The sequence below is a fragment of the Urocampus carinirostris genome, chromosome 14 (assembly GCF_059441175.1).
Source record: "Urocampus carinirostris isolate Australia breed hairy pipefish chromosome 14, RoL_Ucar_1.0, whole genome shotgun sequence".
Lineage (NCBI taxonomy): Eukaryota > Metazoa > Chordata > Actinopteri > Syngnathiformes > Syngnathidae > Urocampus > Urocampus carinirostris.
In genome coordinates this window covers 3,926,262-3,944,732 of record NC_142362.1, presented here as the reverse complement: position 1 = coordinate 3,944,732, position 18,471 = coordinate 3,926,262, and the positions used below count along the sequence as shown (strand labels likewise).

The 18,471-nt window shown below is 40.2% G+C and overlaps 1 protein-coding gene across 1 annotated transcript in view; it reads left to right on the top strand.

The window, feature by feature from the left end:
• The window catches only part of usp9 (ubiquitin specific peptidase 9), a 45,413-nt gene that overhangs the window by 22,121 nt on the left and 4,821 nt on the right, over nt 1-18,471 (top strand). The window contains exons 19-45 of the mRNA XM_088352253.1: nt 77-288; nt 368-608; nt 1,643-1,792; nt 1,899-2,019; nt 2,860-2,990; nt 3,423-3,701; nt 3,783-3,908; nt 5,467-5,604; nt 5,682-5,848; nt 6,917-7,025; nt 7,104-7,250; nt 7,349-7,495; nt 7,875-8,082; nt 9,067-9,287; nt 9,362-9,549; nt 10,038-10,211; nt 10,360-10,501; nt 10,599-11,355; nt 13,144-13,267; nt 13,346-13,571; nt 13,663-13,792; nt 13,900-14,085; nt 14,855-15,075; nt 15,158-15,246; nt 15,390-15,546; nt 16,608-16,820; nt 18,336-18,434. Coding sequence (XP_088208379.1) covers nt 77-288; nt 368-608; nt 1,643-1,792; nt 1,899-2,019; nt 2,860-2,990; nt 3,423-3,701; nt 3,783-3,908; nt 5,467-5,604; nt 5,682-5,848; nt 6,917-7,025; nt 7,104-7,250; nt 7,349-7,495; nt 7,875-8,082; nt 9,067-9,287; nt 9,362-9,549; nt 10,038-10,211; nt 10,360-10,501; nt 10,599-11,355; nt 13,144-13,267; nt 13,346-13,571; nt 13,663-13,792; nt 13,900-14,085; nt 14,855-15,075; nt 15,158-15,246; nt 15,390-15,546; nt 16,608-16,820; nt 18,336-18,434 — 5,103 coding nt within the window. The remainder of the gene's footprint in view (nt 1-76; nt 289-367; nt 609-1,642; nt 1,793-1,898; nt 2,020-2,859; nt 2,991-3,422; nt 3,702-3,782; nt 3,909-5,466; nt 5,605-5,681; nt 5,849-6,916; nt 7,026-7,103; nt 7,251-7,348; nt 7,496-7,874; nt 8,083-9,066; nt 9,288-9,361; nt 9,550-10,037; nt 10,212-10,359; nt 10,502-10,598; nt 11,356-13,143; nt 13,268-13,345; nt 13,572-13,662; nt 13,793-13,899; nt 14,086-14,854; nt 15,076-15,157; nt 15,247-15,389; nt 15,547-16,607; nt 16,821-18,335; nt 18,435-18,471) is intronic.

The window sequence follows — 18,471 nt, the reverse complement described above, 5'->3', positions numbered from 1 at the left end:
TAGCATTTTTTTTAGGTAAGATGTCATCTTATCACCTACAGCAATGGCAGGATTTATGACACTGTTTTAAATTCAGGTGGAAATTCATGAAGATTTTATCCAGTCCTGTTTTGACCGTCTGAAAGCGTCCTATGACACCCTGTGTGTGTTGGATGGAGACAAAGATAGCATCAACTGTGCCCGTCAGGAGGCAATCCGCATGGTGCGAGTTCTCACTGTACTCAAAGAGTATATCAATGAATGTGACAGCGACTACCATGAAGAGAGGACCATCCTGCCCATGTCCAGGTGGATATACAAGCCCTTCTTTAATCTGCCGTAGCATCACCCCTGTAGCTTTTCTCAAATGTTTTCATTCCTTTTTCAGGGCATTCCGGGGAAAGCATATAACTTTAATCGTGCGCTTCCCCAACCAAGGGCGCCAGGTAGACGACCTGGATATATGGTCGCACACTAACGACACAATCGGCTCAGTGCGTCGTGGCATCCTCAACCGCATTAAAGCAAATGCTGCACATACTAAGATAGAGCTCTTTATTGGAGGGGAGGTGGTTGACCCTGCTGATGACAGAAAGCTAATAGGACAGCTCAACTTGAAGGACAAAACGGTAACTTTGATGTACATTTTGTATTATGACAACTCACACATTCATCTTAACTGATTTATAACTTCCATAAATTTGCCTGGCTGCCCATAGCCTCTTTTAAAAGTGTACTTTCACATATACATCCAATTGCATAAAAGGAAGCTTTCAGGTAAAGAGCACATAGTTGTAAACTCTTAAATAAATAATACTTACCATCCAGTTGCTGGAACCACACCTTTTTGTTGTATGTTGCTCAGGGTGAGCTGCTTCTGCTCAATCCACCTCACCAACTGGCCACGGGCAGAGTGAAGGGTAGCCATAACTGTAAAAAACATTTTTTTGTTTAGGAAAGATGCTGCTTTGTTTTAGCTGCAGCCCTTGGGGACAATCAATGGTCAGTCAGCAGTGACTAAGTTCACGTTTTAGTCCTGGTATGGTGTTTCATAACCTCAACATAGGTGGTACGAAAAAATGTGGTGCTAGGTACCAAAAACCAGGCACTTATTCATCATGAAAAACTAAAAAAGGTGAGGCGAGCTGGAACCAAGCAGTCGAAAAGCGCCATTAGATGGACGTTGACAGTACAGTAACCAGAGAAAAGTAATGACACCTCAAAAACTTCCAAACATAATACTAATTTGCCTTACTCTGCACATAAAATTGGAGGGGGAACTAAAACTAAACTGAACAGTAGCAAACAATGTTTGCAGGGGGTCATATACAAGCATTTTCATGTGATTTTTGTTGAAATTAAGGCCCTAAATTGTATTACTAAGCATTCATTTTAAAAACTTTCTGGAGGTTTAAAAATCTAACTTTTTTCACAATTTTTCTGTCTAATGTTTTAGTTCCAATTCTAATAGTGCAGCAATTTACCGAGCTGTTTTAAGGCCTTAACATTTTGATACGTTTCAAAAAGAAGCAAAATACACCCAGAGTTCATGCCAGTACTTAATAGACCTCATTCCTCAAAGCCACCATATCTAACACATACAGTATAAGGGATTTCTGTTATTGACCTCATTGACATTATGAATTCTGTAATTCTCCTTTAGTTGATCACTGCCAAGCTAACTCAGGTGAGCACCAACATGCCCTCTAGCCCGGACAGCTCGTCCGACTCTTCCACTGGTTCGCCTGGTAACCATGGCAACCACTATGGCGACGGTCCCAACCCTGAAGTGGAGAGTTGTCTTCCTGGTGTTGTGAGTTCATTTTTGGTTACTTTATAAACAGCCATTCACAAGGTGATAATTGAATGTCATGTCGTGTGAAAAGCATATCTCTAAGGCGCACTCTACTCTTTTGCAGATCATGTCGCTGCACCTACGTTATATTTCCTTCCTGTGGCAAGTGGCTGATCTGGGTTGCCAACTCAACATGCCCTTATTGAGAGATGGAGCTAGAGTTCTTATGAAACTCATGCCTCCAGGTAGTTGTTCTGTTTTTTTGTCATGAGGCGATGTATTCAGTTGTGGAAACGTTCTAAAAGTTCAAAAGGACTACAAAATGCAATGTCTCTTTGTTTAGAGTTTTACGTCTGTAAACCAGTTTTCATACATGCACCAAATGCCACCATCCTTGTTCCAAATGTGCCAAGCATGATGGTTTTTTTTTCTCCATTAGAAGCCGGCTGTATCTTACTGTTAGTAATTGACAATGTAACGTATCCTTGATTTTTAGCCCTTGTTGTTGCGGTGTTTCCCATACCATATAAAGTCTCTAGCGGGCCGCCACGTTCGAATTAGTCCTGCCAGAATCTCAGGAGCTTTTATTATTACCTTACTACCGTCATTCCATAAATAGGGGTTTTAAAACATGGTGCGAGCGAAGTTCTTCTTTAAAAATGTCACAAAATAATGCAAACGAGAGGGATACAGACATATTCAAAGAGGAGCGAGCGCTTGAGTAATGTGTGCATCGCTCTGCCCATCTCTACCGCTCACACAATCAAATTGCTCTGCTGGCATTTATGGGTGTTTACGGTTTGTTCTGTGGGTTTTCATCGTAAAAAGTGTCACAACAGTGAACATATATTCTTTGAGTTTCTATGCAAAGAAAACCTTCGCAATGTACAGCCAGGTCTGTTGAAGTGACACCATGACTGTAAACTGTAGTTGAGAGTTGAGTCACAGACCGCAGTGACATTGTATGAAACCTACTGCTAGAAACACCTGTATTATTATTAGGTGTTCCTCACGCAAACCTGTTACACAGCTTAATACTACTATTTGAGGAGTTTTTAAAAATGATATTTATTCTTTTATTACAGATAATACTACTGTGGAGAACCTGCGTGCTGTGTGTTTAGACCATGCCAAGCTTGGTGAGAACAGTCTCAGCCCTTCACTGGACTCGCGCTTCTTTGGCCCCTCACCATCACAAGTGCTCTACCTCATTGAGGTACAACACCCAATAAATGTGAAAACTGTCTGAAAAAGTCTACACTCTGTTTTCTATATGCTGTGTTTTCCTTTTTTTTCAAGTTGACTTAAACTAAAGCCACATTTGTAACGTTTTGAAACCTGCCTAATTTACTGAATCTTGAATGTAATAGTTTTAGACCAGAAAATGCTTGAATTTTAATGTTGTGTTTTCAAGGTTTGAGAGTGCTTGGATTTTGGGTTCTTGAAAATTAAAAATCGCAAATATAAGTCCAAAATGTACTCGTGGCTCTGCTAAATACATGAATCACACCAGATTTCTTCTTCTTTGAATGTAACTGGATACATTAGAAAAAATTGTATTTGAAAGTCTTTAATAAGTTCTTGAATTTGGGTTGTGTAATGATTGTGCGGTTCCTGTCATCTTTATTTGTTCTTCCCTGCATTCCAGGTTGTGTATGCTTTACTGATGCCAGCCAGCGCCACTCTGGGCGAGGATGCAAGTGACTTTCAGTACAACTTCCTAAAGAGTGGAGGCTTGCCCTTAGTGTTAAGCATGCTCACGCGGAATAACTTCCTGCCGTCAGCTGACATGGAGACACGCCGTGGGGCTTACCTCAATGCACTGAAAATCGCCAAACTCCTCCTCACAGCTGTAGGATTTGGGCATGTGAAAGCTGTGGCAGAAGCGTGCCAGCCAAACGCTGAGGGAAATATCCCAGTCTCCCCGGTCAGAATGCGTTTAAAAACACAAATGGTTTCTGTACATTTCATTGAATGTTTACTCAGTCTTTGTAACATTTCTCAACAGATTAATCAGGCCACTCATGATCAGGCTCGGGTCCTGCAAAGCGCTCTGCAAAGCATACCGAATCCTGCTTCAGAATGTATGCTACGAAATGTAGCCATTCGTCTTGCACAGCAAATTTCAGATGAGGTAAGTAAATAATCAAACATTTTGATTTTGAACAAAGTGCAAATGATGAGAAAAATACTTGTAATTAATTTAATTTGTTCATGGTTTTATACAATTTTTTTTATCACAATATTCAAGCCTCAAGGATCATCAAATATCGATCCTTTTTACCAATTTATCAGTATTGCTTATCAGCCATTTTCATGAAGCGGGGTTTGTACAGGTGCTCGAATTTTAATGTTTTTTTCAAGGATTTAAAAGTGCTTGAGTTTTTTTATGGGGTGCTTGTAAAAGCTTGAAATTGTTTCCATGTTTCTCAGAAAGGCCGCTTAAAAAAGACTCAGAGACTGCTCTGGTGATGTTGCTTTGCCATTGCATTTCTTCTACCCTCATTAATGACGGCAGCTCGCGTTAGTTTGTATGGCATTGTCGTGTGGAGTGTCATTGTCCGTCACGCGCCGCGTCTAATAGGACAATTGCATACTACGAATCAACAGAGCACTATGAAATGTCTAATAGTGCAAGGATTACGTATCAATTATTGACATTTATTAAGGGCCGTGCAAAAAATTAGGTAGCGTCTCCCAGTAGTCAATTTTAATGGGGAAACACTTCCTGCTACTGAAAATGTAAGCTACCTATTACTGTAATTTTTACTGATCACCTATGTGGGAGAGAGATATAGCTCAAAAATATTTTCTCACGTATTGTTCAGATCTACAAAAATATTTGGAATTTACTAAAGATCTAAAAATAATATGTCTTGGTAAATGCACACAACAAGATTAAAAATTGCATATGTAAATCGCACATTGATTTTTGGATCTGCAAAATACATGATTCACACTGTTTCATTTAATGGTACTGAAGAAAATATAAAATTTGGCTTTGAAAGTCTTTAAAAAGTGCTTGATGAAATGTGTGTAAACCCTGGTTAAGCTTGAAAACTCACGTGTGATGACATCTGATAATCACAATAATTGTTGTCAATACAATCCACAAACACGTATACAAACCTGTGGCGACCGGGAAACAAGTGTAGCAATGAAGTCGTTGTTCATTCATGATTCCCTGCACCCTGGCTGAACGATGAAGGCGATTACAGTTATGGCAGTTTATCTGTTGAGTTTTTTTTTTATATGGAAATGGATACAAAGTTAGGACTGTAAAAAAAAAAAAGCACATCCAACACCAGGCAACAAAGTGTTTCCCAAGAGAGGAGTGATCTGGCGAGTTAACCTTGTTTAAGTTGGCGGCAAAGTGTGAGCCCCTCTTTTTCACACGTTCAAGCGCTGCAAATAAACTGGCGAGTCTAGTGGTGCAAAGTAGGATTTTGCGTTTGTTGTGTGTGTGTGTGTGTGTGTGTGTAGCAAAATCAATTTAAAAATCTGAAAGAATCATGCACTGCTCAAAATATTTATAGAAACTTTGATATTTCTCTGTTATTTCTCAAGGGCAAACAATCTCATATGGCAATTCAACCTTAAGTTTTTTTTTTTTCCAATAAAATATTCTTTGCTCCCAACCTCCAAATATGTCCAAGTATGTATATTAATATATTTTGTTGTGGCTCTTTTAGAATTTTTTTCAGACGTCAAAGTCCATCCCTGACATCTGTGTCATTCGAGCAGTACAGAAAATAATTTGGGCATCGGGCTGTGGTACCGTTCAGCTTGTCTTCAGTTGTAATGAAGATATCAGCAAGATTTATGAGAAGGTAAATTTTAACTTCAACTCACTGGAAAAGTTTTCAATGGTATTGGCATTTTTTAACAATATTATTTTCTTTGTTAGACAAATGCAGCCAAGGAACCAGATGGTGAAGATGAGCAAGTGTGTTGTGAGGCCTTGGAAGTGATGACGCTGTGTTTTGCCTTGATGCCGACAGCCCTTGACACCCTAAGCAAGGAAAGGGCTTGGCAAACCTTCATAATAGACTTGCTGCTTCACTGCCACAGCAAGTATGTCGATGGTTACTTGCTGTATGTTTGCAACACAAATGACAGAAAAGCATCACAAAAGTTTGGCATTTACAGGCTTTTTATCCACATCTGACACATACAAATTAAAGTATCTAAGAGCATTTCAATAATTAATGAAGCCAAATTCCTTTTAAACTATAATGCATTCTTTTTATTATATTGTTCTCTACTTCTGCCATACTTAACATATTGTGCAGATGTCTGGGGCAATAATTACAAAAGTTCACTACAGCCCCTCTTTATCCTCCAAAAACCTGCAATTAGAACCATACACAGGGTAGGATTTCGGGATCATACAAATATTTTATTCCTGCAGTCCAAATGATTAAAATTGGATGATTTAGTAAAATATTTCTCATCACAATTATTATTTAAGGTCAACAAAAATACAGTGCCAGAAAACATCCAAAAATTATTCACTCGGAAAGAGGGAAGTTATAACTTGGGGGCTGTAGTAAATTCAAAATTACAAAGGTGAGAACCACCAGGAAAAGTATGTGTGTGGAGTGAAACTTTGGAACAATTTAAAAGACGAGATCAAACAATGTCCAACTATTCACGTGTTCAAATTTAAATACAAAAAAATATTACTGGCAGAATACAGAGATTAAGAAAATCAGGTATGAGTGATGCGAGAGATTGGAAATACTGCGTTTACAACCATAGTTAACCTTGCTGTTATTGTTACTATTATTATATCATAACTGTTATTATTGCTATTGTTATTATCATTGGTGTCACAATGATATTTAGTGACGAGTAGCATATTATTATAACGTTAATAGATGGGTACTACAAGGATCAGTGTATATCCGTGAGATTTTGTTATATTAGACACAATCGGACCTATCTGTAAAATGTATTTAATAGGGAAGATGAAGTGGTAGGGAAAATAAGCGTCTGCTTCTTACTACCCCTTTTCGAACATGTTATGTTAACATTATTCTTGTTGATAAGTCATTGATTTTGTCCTGATTTTATTTTATAATGTTTGAAATAAAGTATTCATTCAATCATTCATAGCTCGGCTATCTTTTCCTTTGATAGATCTGTCCGCCAAATGGCCCAGGAGCAGTTTTTCCTAATGGCAACCAGGTGCTGCATGGGCCACCGACCCCTCCTTTTCTTCATTACCCTGCTTTTCACTGTTTTGGGGGTGAGTGACATCAATGTAACGGATAATGATGACTTGTTAGCTGCTGACCTCACCCTAACTTTTCTCACCTGTGTGCAGACTACCGCAAAAGAGCGAGCTAAACATGCTGGGGATTACTTCACTCTGCTTCGGCATCTCCTAAACTATGCCTACAGCAGCAACATCAATCTGCCAAACGCCGAAGTGCTGCTTAATAATGAGATTGACTGGCTCAAAAGGATCAGGGTAAGCCATCATGTCTTGTCCCATTTTAAGATGGGGTTCATTTTTGGATTGTTGCCACTTTGATTGTGAACTTGTGATACTGATCTCGAATCTACTAGGATGAAGTTAAGAGGACGGGAGAGACCGGTGTGGAGGACACTATCTTGGAAGGACACCTTGGTGTCACTAAGGAGCTTTTAGCCTTTCAGACGCCTGAAAAAAAGTATTATATTGGCTCTGAGAAGGGAGGAGCTAACCTCATAAAGGTATCTCTGATATTTGTCAATTCTATCTACGATGTGGAATCTGCATTGAATTAAGTGCACAAATATGCACAGAAGGGATTCTGTATTGTCGGTTTTCAATTTTCGGATTTGTGCTCCGTGAGCAACCCTTGCAATGTTTAAGTTGTTGGATGAAACGTATTGAAAAAAATTACTATTTTTTAATTGGGCGGATTTGATAGACATTGAAATTGAACCATTCCAGTCCTTTTCTGTGACACTTCCAGCATAATGTTTGATAAATTTTTGGGTCTAATTGAACTTCCTTACATTTCCAATCTATCTTCAACAAAAGGAGTGTCATTGATGTCTTGACAGAACTTGATTCCTACATTTGTTAATAAATATATTTTCTTATCAGGAGCTGATTGATGACTTCATCTTCCCGGCATCAAACGTTTACCTGCAGTACATGAAGAGTGGTGAGTTCCCTACTGAGCAGGCCATTCCAGTGTGCAGCACCCCAGCTTCCATCAACGCTGGTTTTGAGCTCCTGATGGCACTTGCCGTCGGCTGTTTCCGCAACCTCAAGCAGATTGTCGACACACTTACAGACATGTACTATTTGGGTAAGTTTATGGCTTTCAAAAGGATTTCCTCCATTTTGTTCAACTCATTTCATGAATAATTTGACCTGCTTAGCAGTCTGGTGGTATTCACATTTTGACAAAACATCAGGGAGAATGATCATACAGTCACTAATTTTAAACTTGTTTTCCAGAATTTGCAGACCATTGCCAATCTGTCCAGTAGTTGATAGTCACAGCGTTTTAAATGGGTGTTCCAGTTGTTTTACTAATCATTTCTGTGATGGAGCATCTTTTTAAATCTGTTGCTTCTTAACTTCTGTGTGCCATCTGATTGAAGTAGGGGCAGATTTGGCAGTATTATTCCCTTCTGGGCCAATGTCTTCCACATAAATGTCTAGAGGTCTTACACCTACCCAAACTGTTTTGAGCACTCTTGTTTACCCCATTGTGAATGTTATGGGATGCAACCTTGACACTTAACACTAGAGGTCTACTGATTATTGGGCGGGCTGATTATCAGCACCGATATTTGGGAATTGGACAGATGCATTTTTGTCCATTCAATGAGCTGATTATTTAGTCTCATGCAGTCAAGACTTTCTTGCTCCTACTCCTCCCCCCTTCCTTTATCCTTTCTACCTACTCCGTGCCTTCTGATTAAATAGAGCCACAAAAACAGGAACAATAAGAGATAGCAGCAGCTCAGCTAACTAGTCTCTACATGCTTCTGTCGGTGATAGGAAAGCAGTTAAGAGATAGCGTAAAAGTGTAGTTGTTTCAGAGGAGCACGTTCACGTGGAAACTGCTATATTAGCTATTATCATAACATTAGTTTCTAATAAAACAGGAGTGCTCACACTTTTCAATTAATCAGCCCTGTTTGAAATGTCAATGCGCTTTATGTTATAAATCAATTCAGGTCATGTTGGTTGTATTGACATTTTCAATTTTCCTGACAAATTGGCTCGCAGCTCTTATTTCGAAAAACTACTAATTCAAAATATGTGCTACGTTCTTTTGCAGGCTGTGAAACGTTGACTGAGTGGGAGTACCTGCCTCCTGTGGGCCCAAGGCCCAATAAAGGCTTTGTGGGTTTGAAGAACGCTGGGGCTACGTGTTACATGAACTCTGTAATTCAACAGTTGTACATGATCCCTCCCATACGCAACGGCATCTTGGCCATTGAGGGCACGGGTACTGATGTGGACGATGACATGTCAGGTGATGAGAAGCAGGAAAATGAGGTATTTGGCAGCTAAAAAAATAATTTTGAAATTACAAATATGCTATTCTGAATCCCTTTAAACTTTTCCATCAGACAAATGTAGATCCTCGTGATGAGGTGTTCAGCTATCATCACCAGTTTGATGATAAGCCTGCAAGTAAAGCAGAAGACAGGAAGGAGTATAACATTGGAGTGTTGCGTCACCTTCAGGTCATTTTTGGACACCTGGCTGCTTCCAGACTTCAGTACTATGTCCCAAGGGGGTTCTGGAAACAATTTAGGTATGCAAATGAGTTATTTTTGTATTTTGTTTATAAAAATTCAAATTATATAGTCCTCAATAATTTTGATTTTTTTTTTTCTCTTGTGAATTATTGTATTTTTTGTGGGAATTCTTGTCATTTCTTTTATTTTTATTTTTTTTTATGTTATTATCCTTTCAAATCTGTGACCAGTTTTCAACAGTAAGTGGCTGTAAAATGACCCATCTGGAAATTCAATATCATTAACCTCCCGATGTAAATAAAATATTTCAATCTATGGAACCTTTTGCTTTCAGCTTATCTTGTCTAAGTAAAGTTCATATTATCTTGTGAGAGCATAAAACTTGTTTGCTTGTCATCTAATTAAGTATTGGGGAAACTATTATTCTACTGAACCAATCTACAGCAGTCCACTTGCGTTCAGCTTTTGTGCATTCCCATTCAATTTCAATCTTAAGTCTAGTTCTTTTTATTATTTTCATTAAATCTCTCATGTTGTTTTGTAGGTTATGGGGCGAGCCAGTGAACCTAAGAGAGCAACATGATGCTTTAGAGTTTTTCAATTCTTTGGTGGATAGTCTGGATGAAGCTCTGAAAGCCTTGGGTCATCCTGCTATGCTCAGCAAGGTGCTAGGAGGCTCCTTTGCTGATCAGAAGATCTGTCAGGGATGCCCTCACAGGTGGAGTATTGTTTAGTATAACAAAGAGAAAGATATCATACAAGCATCAAACGTTTTGATACATTATTTTCTAGAACAAATGTAAGACTCTGCAATCATGTTGCAAAATGCAAAGTCTTATTCACTTTTCCTAAACCTTTGTTTTTAGATATGAGTGTGAAGAGTCATTTACCACACTTAATGTAGACATCAGGAACCACCAGAACCTTTTGGACTCCATGGAGCAATATGTGAAAGGAGATCTCTTAGAGGGAGCCAATGCGTACCACTGTGAAAAGTGTAATAAAAAGGTGGGCTAGGAAAGAACCTCGTTTTTTTAACTGGATAAGATTTTCTGTTTGTTGGTCGATTATAAACATATTTGTTTCCCTTTTGCAATTTCTTTAGGTGGACACAGTCAAGCGACTCCTCATCAAGAAGCTGCCGCCTGTCCTTGCCATTCAATTGAAACGCTTTGACTACGACTGGGAGCGGGAATGTGCCATCAAATTCAATGACTACTTTGAATTTCCGAGAGAGTTGGACATGGAGCCATATACGGTAGCCGGCGTGGCCAAAATTGAGGGCGATGATGTCAACCCGGAGAACCAAGTGATTCAGCAGAATGAGCTCTCGGAACCTACGCCAGTGGGAAGCTCGAAATACAGATTGGTGGGAGTACTGGTGCATTCCGGACAGGCTAGCGGTGGACATTACTACTCTTATATCATTCAAAGAAATGGTGGTGATGGTGAAAAGAACCGCTGGTACAAATTTGACGACGGTGACGTAACAGAGTGCAAGATGGACGACGAGGAAGAGATGAAGAATCAATGTTTTGGCGGTGAATACATGGGCGAGGTTTTTGATCACATGATGAAAAGGTTGTCATACCGCAGACAGAAACGATGGTGGAACGCCTACATCCTTTTCTATGAGCGCATGGACTCTCTTGAGAAGGACAGCGAGCTGGTCAAATACATCTCAGAATTGACTATCTCCACCGCCAAGTCGCATCAGGTCAAAATGCCTGGTGTTATCGAATGCAGCGTCCGCAAGCAGAACGTCCAATTTATGCACAACCGAATGCAATACAGCCTGGAATATTTCCAGTTCATTAAGAAACTTCTGACCTGTAACAGTGTCTATTTAAATCCTCCTCCAGGTTTGTATTTTTTGTTTAAGCACTGCTAAACTCATTGCAAGAACATCCACTGATATCTAAACACGAGAATATGAATCTACCGTATAACACTCCCTGTCCTTTTTTAATGTACAGCCTGTTCATTCATTAAGGTATAGCATCTCAATGAAGTCTCGTCTCGTTTTGGCCTCCTTCAGGAGCCGTTTGTTTCCCAGATAATGTCATATTCGGATATTCAGGGCTTAGATTTCACATTTGATGGCAATGGGAGGATAATACGACGTGAGCTCACTTAAACTCTGCGAAAAATCAAAGCTTTGGAAAATTAGCTTATTTTAGTGTTTCTGATATTATAACTAATTTTTAGTGCAATAAAATAAATAATATTTAATACAAAGAAAATCATTTCATCAAACAGATGAGCATTTTGATTATTTTAAATATGTTTTTCTAATCTAGAAAATGAATATACCATAGATAATATATATTCAAATGATCTCCCTTCCCCTATTAAAAACAACATTGCCTATTTTGAGGACTTTTCATGACTTCCCAACAATTAAGTGCAAATTCCTTAACTAATACAAACTGCTGTGCACACACTCGAAGATTTATGGCTAACCTCTAAAATCGTATGAAACATTTTTCTCATAAATCTATTAGCAACTACCAAAATCTGTTTAAACAGGACATCAGAATGATTTTCATTTCCTAAGTGTTTGGTTTTTTTTTACATTCTTGTGAAATGTCCCTGAAATGCTTTCCAAACACTTATTTTTTTGCATCAGGGGTCGAAAACCTATGAATTACGAGCCATATATGGCTGTTTTCGTGAGTACATATGGCTCGGAGATCAAAAATATCTTGGGTAACTATTTAATGTCTTGTTAGATTTGAAGCTGGTAGATGCACATGTGAGGCCAGGACAATAGTTACTGTAGAAAGAGTTCAGTACAGTTTAAATAGGACACAATTCTAACTCCAGTTTACCGTCAAGGTGTCAGGCGCTTAATAAATAATGTATTTTCATTGTTGAGACACTTATGATGAAAATTCGCATAAGTAAAAACACCCAAAAAGCTCCAGCAAAGCATCTAGAGTAATTTAATTTGGTGAGTGGTAGGAATAGGCTGAGCTATACACAGAGTGGGCACAATCCTCCTCTTCCCCAGTGCTGTCTCCCCTGAAGTTAAGTACGTTGGTATCCTTGTTTGCAGAATATTTTCGAATTTTTTACAGACCCATTGCTTTGAAACCATTATTTTTGACAAAAAAATTACACATGGGTCACAGGCTCAGACAAGATGATGTTTCATAGATTTTATCAAATCATCATGCATCACCCAGTGAAATAAAATACGCAGAAAAATTAGCTTTTTTATGGAGATTGGGTTTGGTGGTTTTGTTGGATTTTGTCCTAAAATATATGGGGTGGCTCTCAAAAAGACAAAATATTTTTGCTTTTATGGTTCTTTAGGTCAAAAAGTTTCCCGACCCCTGTTTTACCATATCCTGATACATGATGTTTACATTTATAGTTACATGATTGAGAGAGTTGCAGCGTTGGCCGCGTTGCTAAGAACTAGAATCCCACAACAGGATAAAAACTCCATCAAATACTTCTTGCTGAACCTTCTTCCTTAGGCCAATACTTTTTGGGGGGTCTCGAGGGGAAAATGTGGCTGTGACTTTATATCCCCCAAGAAAAACCCTCAACTCCTACCCCAACTAAAAAACACAAGGCTTGGATTTATATAGATTCTTTACAATGCTAAAATTGTTGGTCCAAGCATTGCTCTCTCCTTTCAGGACAAGATTACCTTCTGCCAGAGGCAGAGGAGATTGCTATGATAAGTGCTCAGCTCGCTGCTCGCTTCCTATTCAGCACAGGCTTCCACACTAAAAAAGTAGTCAGAGGTCCTGCCAGTGATTGGTAAACACCGTCTGCCATCCTGCATTGTTACTTTCACCATGTTGTGTTCTCTGTTAAACATGCCTTTTCCGTTTTAAGGTATGACGCTCTCTGCATCCTGCTGAGACACAGTAAGAATGTACGCTACTGGTTTGCACACAACGTCCTATTTGCTTACCCTAACCGCTTCTCCGAGTACCTTCTGGAGTGCCCAAGCGCCGAAGTGCGTGGCGCCTTTGCCAAGCTCATAGTTTTTATCGCTCACTTCTCGCTACAAGACGGCCCTTGCCCATCCCCCACTGCCTCTCCTGGAACCTCAGCTCAGGTTTGACTTTTGATTTGTGACTTTTAAGAGGATTTGAGAATATTTCCTCTCCATCTGTTTGAAGTTATTTATTGTATTTCACGGTAATTAGGGCTGTGACAACCTCAGTCTAAGTGACCACCTTTTAAGAGCTGTCCTCAACTTGCTCAGACGAGAGGTTTCTGAACACGGTCGTCACCTGCAGCAGTACTTCAACCTTTTTGTCATGTATGCCAATCTGGGTAAGGAGTGTACACTGCATCTCTCTTTTTCACCTGCTGGTTAACCGGATTATTGCAATAATCTGTCTTGAAGCACTCACTTTTGCTTTTCCGCCTTCCCTACTTAGGCTTGGCAGAAAAGACCCAGCTGCTAAAGCTTAATGTGCCTGCCACGTTCATGCTAGTGGCGCTAGACGAAGGACCCGGCCCCCCTATCAAGTACCAGTATGCGGAACTGGGCAAGCTTTACACGGTTGTCTCGCAACTGGTCCGTTGCTGCGACGTATCATCACGCATGCAGTCCTCCATCAATGGTGAGCGTTGTACTCTGAAGGGATTCATTTTACGCTTGCGGTACATATTGATGCCAAGCAACGTGATTCATACAGAAAAAGCAAACATTAAGGGTGACAATACCCTTAAGGTGGGGTGCATTGTTCAAGGTTTCCTTAAAAAGTTAAGAGTTAAACATTTTCTCTATTAGGTATGTGTTAATAGTGCCTGAGTTCAAAAAGCCTCTATGCTTTATTTTCCACTGCGCTTATTTGCTTTTATTTTACTTGTAACAGAGCTGTTCAAGGCAGAACACATTCATTTTGAGGAATGGGGTCTAGGGGGAGGGCTGGACAGTGACATCATGCTGGCCCCCGCCTTTTTTAATTTCTATTTGTCCGTGAAGCATGAGAATGGTGAAAATAAAAAAAAGCCTGCATGAAGTAGTTCAAACGCCAACTCCAAACCACAAGTAAGATGAAAAAAGAAGAGTTTATTGGAGCGCATCAAAGAAATGCATGTACTGGCTCGCGCATCAGTAATGATCTGATTGAGGCTGCGATCATGACTTCAAGCTAGGAGATGGTAACAGAAAGTAACACTGTCCCAAGTTTCGTACAACTTCTTAGAAAATAGGCCCTATGAAGATTCTCATCCTTGCTCAGGATGTTGTGACTGACAAACCAGCCACTCTAGGTCTGTGCCGTATTGCCAGGTCTTAGAGCTGAGGGCTCAATATCCAGTAAATATTTTTGTTGATAACTTGATTTCCCCAACACATACACACTAAAGCTTGGCCCATCTATGCAGGTAACCCCCCTCTGCCTAACCCCTATGGGGACACCAATCTGACAGCTCCGGTAATGCTAGTTCAGCAGCTCGTGGCTGAAATCTTGTTTGTGAGGACCAGCTACGTGAAGAAGATCATAGAGGACTGCAGCAACTCTGAGGAGACGGTGAAGTTGCTTCGTTTCAGTTGCTGGGAGAACCCTCAGTTTTCCTCCACTGTGCTCAGTGAGCTACTGTGGCAGGTAAATATTGTAGGTCTTGTCAAAAAAATATGTTCCTGTAGTTTGTAAATGGCATATTAACTGCTGGTTTAACTATGTACAGGTGGCGTACTCGTATAATTATGAGTTAAGGCCCCACTTGGATTTGCTGCTACAGATCCTCCTCATTGAGGACTCTTGGCAGACACATAGGTAAGACTCAACTTCTAAAATGGAGGGGGAAAAATACTTTTTTTATGTAATGTACACAGATTGAATGAGATCATTTCTAAGAAGTGTTCCCAAGATTCAAAGTGGCAATATATGCTAATGTTCCTCTGTGTTTTGTGATATAGAATTCATAACGTACTCAAGGGAATTCCTGATGATCGGGACGGGCTGTTTGACACCTTCCAACGTTGTAAAAACCACTATCAGAAACGGGCCTACCAGTGCATCAAGTGCATGGTGGCCCTTTTTAGCAACTGCTCCGTGGCTTATCAGATCCTCCAGGTAAGACCAATCATGTTTCTCGAAAGATCATCTTTGGAGTAATTATTGTGACTAGGGCTGTGCCATATGACAATACAGAGACCCCTTGCTACTTTGTTCTGTGGTTATCACTGGTTCATTACTTCGCGGATTTTGAACTGAATTGTCTATTGATAAATGTAAAATTCATTTTGTTCAACATAAAGCGAACAGCAATGCTACACAGGGCGCAGGTAGTGTTTGGGCGTTTTTGTTGGGCATGACTGTGTGTTGAGTTGTCTTGACTGTGTGTGGGACTGAGCTAGGCAGGTGTATGCTGTCTGTCAAACAGCCGGGCTGAGCGGGCACACAAGTCAATGTCTCCGAACCAAAACAAGCTGGGAAGGAGGGCAACGACTAGCTTTTAGTGGCGCGTTACATTGAAAAGAAATTCATCAATAAATTGGACTATGAGCAAAGTCAGAAGAAGGTGATCACTAGCTGTCTCTTCAGGAATTGTTATCGCATTCGGGAATCGACTGAGGCAGCGTCGGGAGAGAAAGCAAGAGCGAGACTACAGGTCTGGCCTACTTCTACGTAATAACTCTCACAAGCTACATCTGTATCTCACCAACGTCAGATCCATTACCCATGAAACTGATGACCTGGAGCTACAACTCATGGAAAATAGCTTCATTCTGTAGGGTTGTATTTTAATCATTACAGAGACCTTGCATGGCTTCATGGCCGCTATTGTAAAGAAACCATTTAATCAACTCCTATTCCGTATTTTTTTTTATTTTTTTTGTAGATTTATAGTTATTTTGTTACAGTAGTATGCTCTGTCGTTAAGGACCTCATCTCGGGGTACGTTTAACCCTTGGGGGGCTTTCGTGAAGGTGTGATGTTGCTTTGCGGATTTTTACTTGGCGAGTGCGTCTGGTCCCCGTTAACCGTGATAATTGAGGGATTTCTGTATTAGATCAGATGAGATTGTAATCTACATAACTGTTGGATTGTTTCGTTTTGAATGAGTCGGAATCTTCTAAGCAATACGTGTTTTGTTCATTCTTTTAACGGTTTTGTCTGTACTGTGCGCACAGAGTAATGGTGACCTGAAGCGGAAGTGGACGTGGGCTGTCGAGTGGCTTGGCGACGAGCTAGAAAGGCGGCCGTACTCTGGCAACCCGCAATACACGTACAACAACTGGTCACCTCCGGTACAAAGCAACGAAACGTCCAACGGTTACTTCCTTGAGCGTTCACACAGCGCACGCATGACCCTCGCCAAGGCTTGTGAACTTTGTCCTGAGGAGGTAAGGGCCTGGCACAGCAAACATCAGGGGCTAGGGCACCCAGTTTTATATGCATTCTTAAAATAACTTATCATGGGTAATTATTGGAAGTAGGGTTAAATACACTAAGTAAACCGCTTAAAAAAATGATTTTACTCAAAAAAACTCAATAACCCAGCACTGGTGAGCTATTTTCAGAACAGGTCCGCGGACACCTCAGTTGGAGACCTCTGCCGTATTTGTACAGTGTCGTGAACATGTATTCCTTCTGTGTTTTTGCATGTCTATCACTCACAAAGGTTTCAGGAATTACATGATAGTTTTGAAATGGTGATTCCATTATTAAGGCACAAAAGAAATTAACTTATGTAAAAAAGTAATTGCCCCCTGAACCGAGTTAGGCCTCCTCTGACAGCGGTAACAGATATCAAACATTTTCAATAATTGGTCATGAGTATTTCACAACACAGTGGAGGAATTTTGGCGCACTCTTCTTTGCCAAATTGTTTCAAATCTGCCTTATTGGAGGGGTTTCTAGCATGGACTCGCTGTTGAAGGTCACACCACTGTATCTCAATTGGATATAAATTTCGGATTTTGACCTGGTCACTCCAGGACCTTCATTTTTGCCTTTTTTGGCCATCCGGAGGTAGACTTGCTGGTGTGTTTCAGACCGTTGTCCTGCTGCATGATCCACTAGCCAGACATGAGCCATTCATGTACATATGGCTCGGAGATAAAAGTTGGCTCATGCAATCTTCACCTGAGATGTTCCAATTTTGATTTTCCTTTAACTGAGGTGGGCACGTGCAAAGCCAGTGAAATGCTGTAATGAGATTTGTTTGGTCAAGTATATAAACAGCAGTTTCCACTACAGTTTACAGTCAAGGTGTGCCACCAACAGACTCCGTTTTGGCTGTAAGTGGCCAAGGAATCCTTTATATGGAAGCTCATTAAATAATGTATGTCCATTATAAAATTTAAAGTGGTATATTTGGTGATGTGGGACATAGGCTCTAGCTTTATTATTATTTAATAAATGTTATCAAATCATTTAACGTCACACAGTGAAATGAAATGGGCATAAAAATGTGCTCTTGTCGGGAGAACGGGTTTGGTGGTTTTGTCTCAAATTGTAGCGAAATATTTTTCTATTATGGCTTTTGGGGTCAAAGGGATTCCCGACCACGACACTACAACACTGGTGCTGTTGTCTTGAAATATAGGGCTCTTATTTTATGCGACGGAACCCTCATTCGCATATTTTTGGGGCGCTGTAACAAGTATGTCCTCGTCTTTGTAATGGCTAATCTTGTATGGTCACATGATCCAAAAACACGTGACGTAAACGACTCCCGAGCAAAACTGAAAACAGCAACAGGAATGTGGGGGCATAGTGCCGTTTAGCGGCGATGCCAAATTCACCACACTGTTGACGCTTTATAATTTAAGATTTTTTATGTCTGATCAAACATTTTGAGCATGTGGCTTTTAATCAAGTGCAGTCGGAATTTATGGTCCATGTCCTGTTTGCAGGAGCAAGATGAACAAGAAGCCCCTGACGATCAAGACTCTTCCCCTCCAGAAGACACATCTTTGTATCCACATTCTCCTGGAACAACCCAGTTTCAGCAGGTAGTCACCACAAATTGTCATGCAACCGAATAATCAC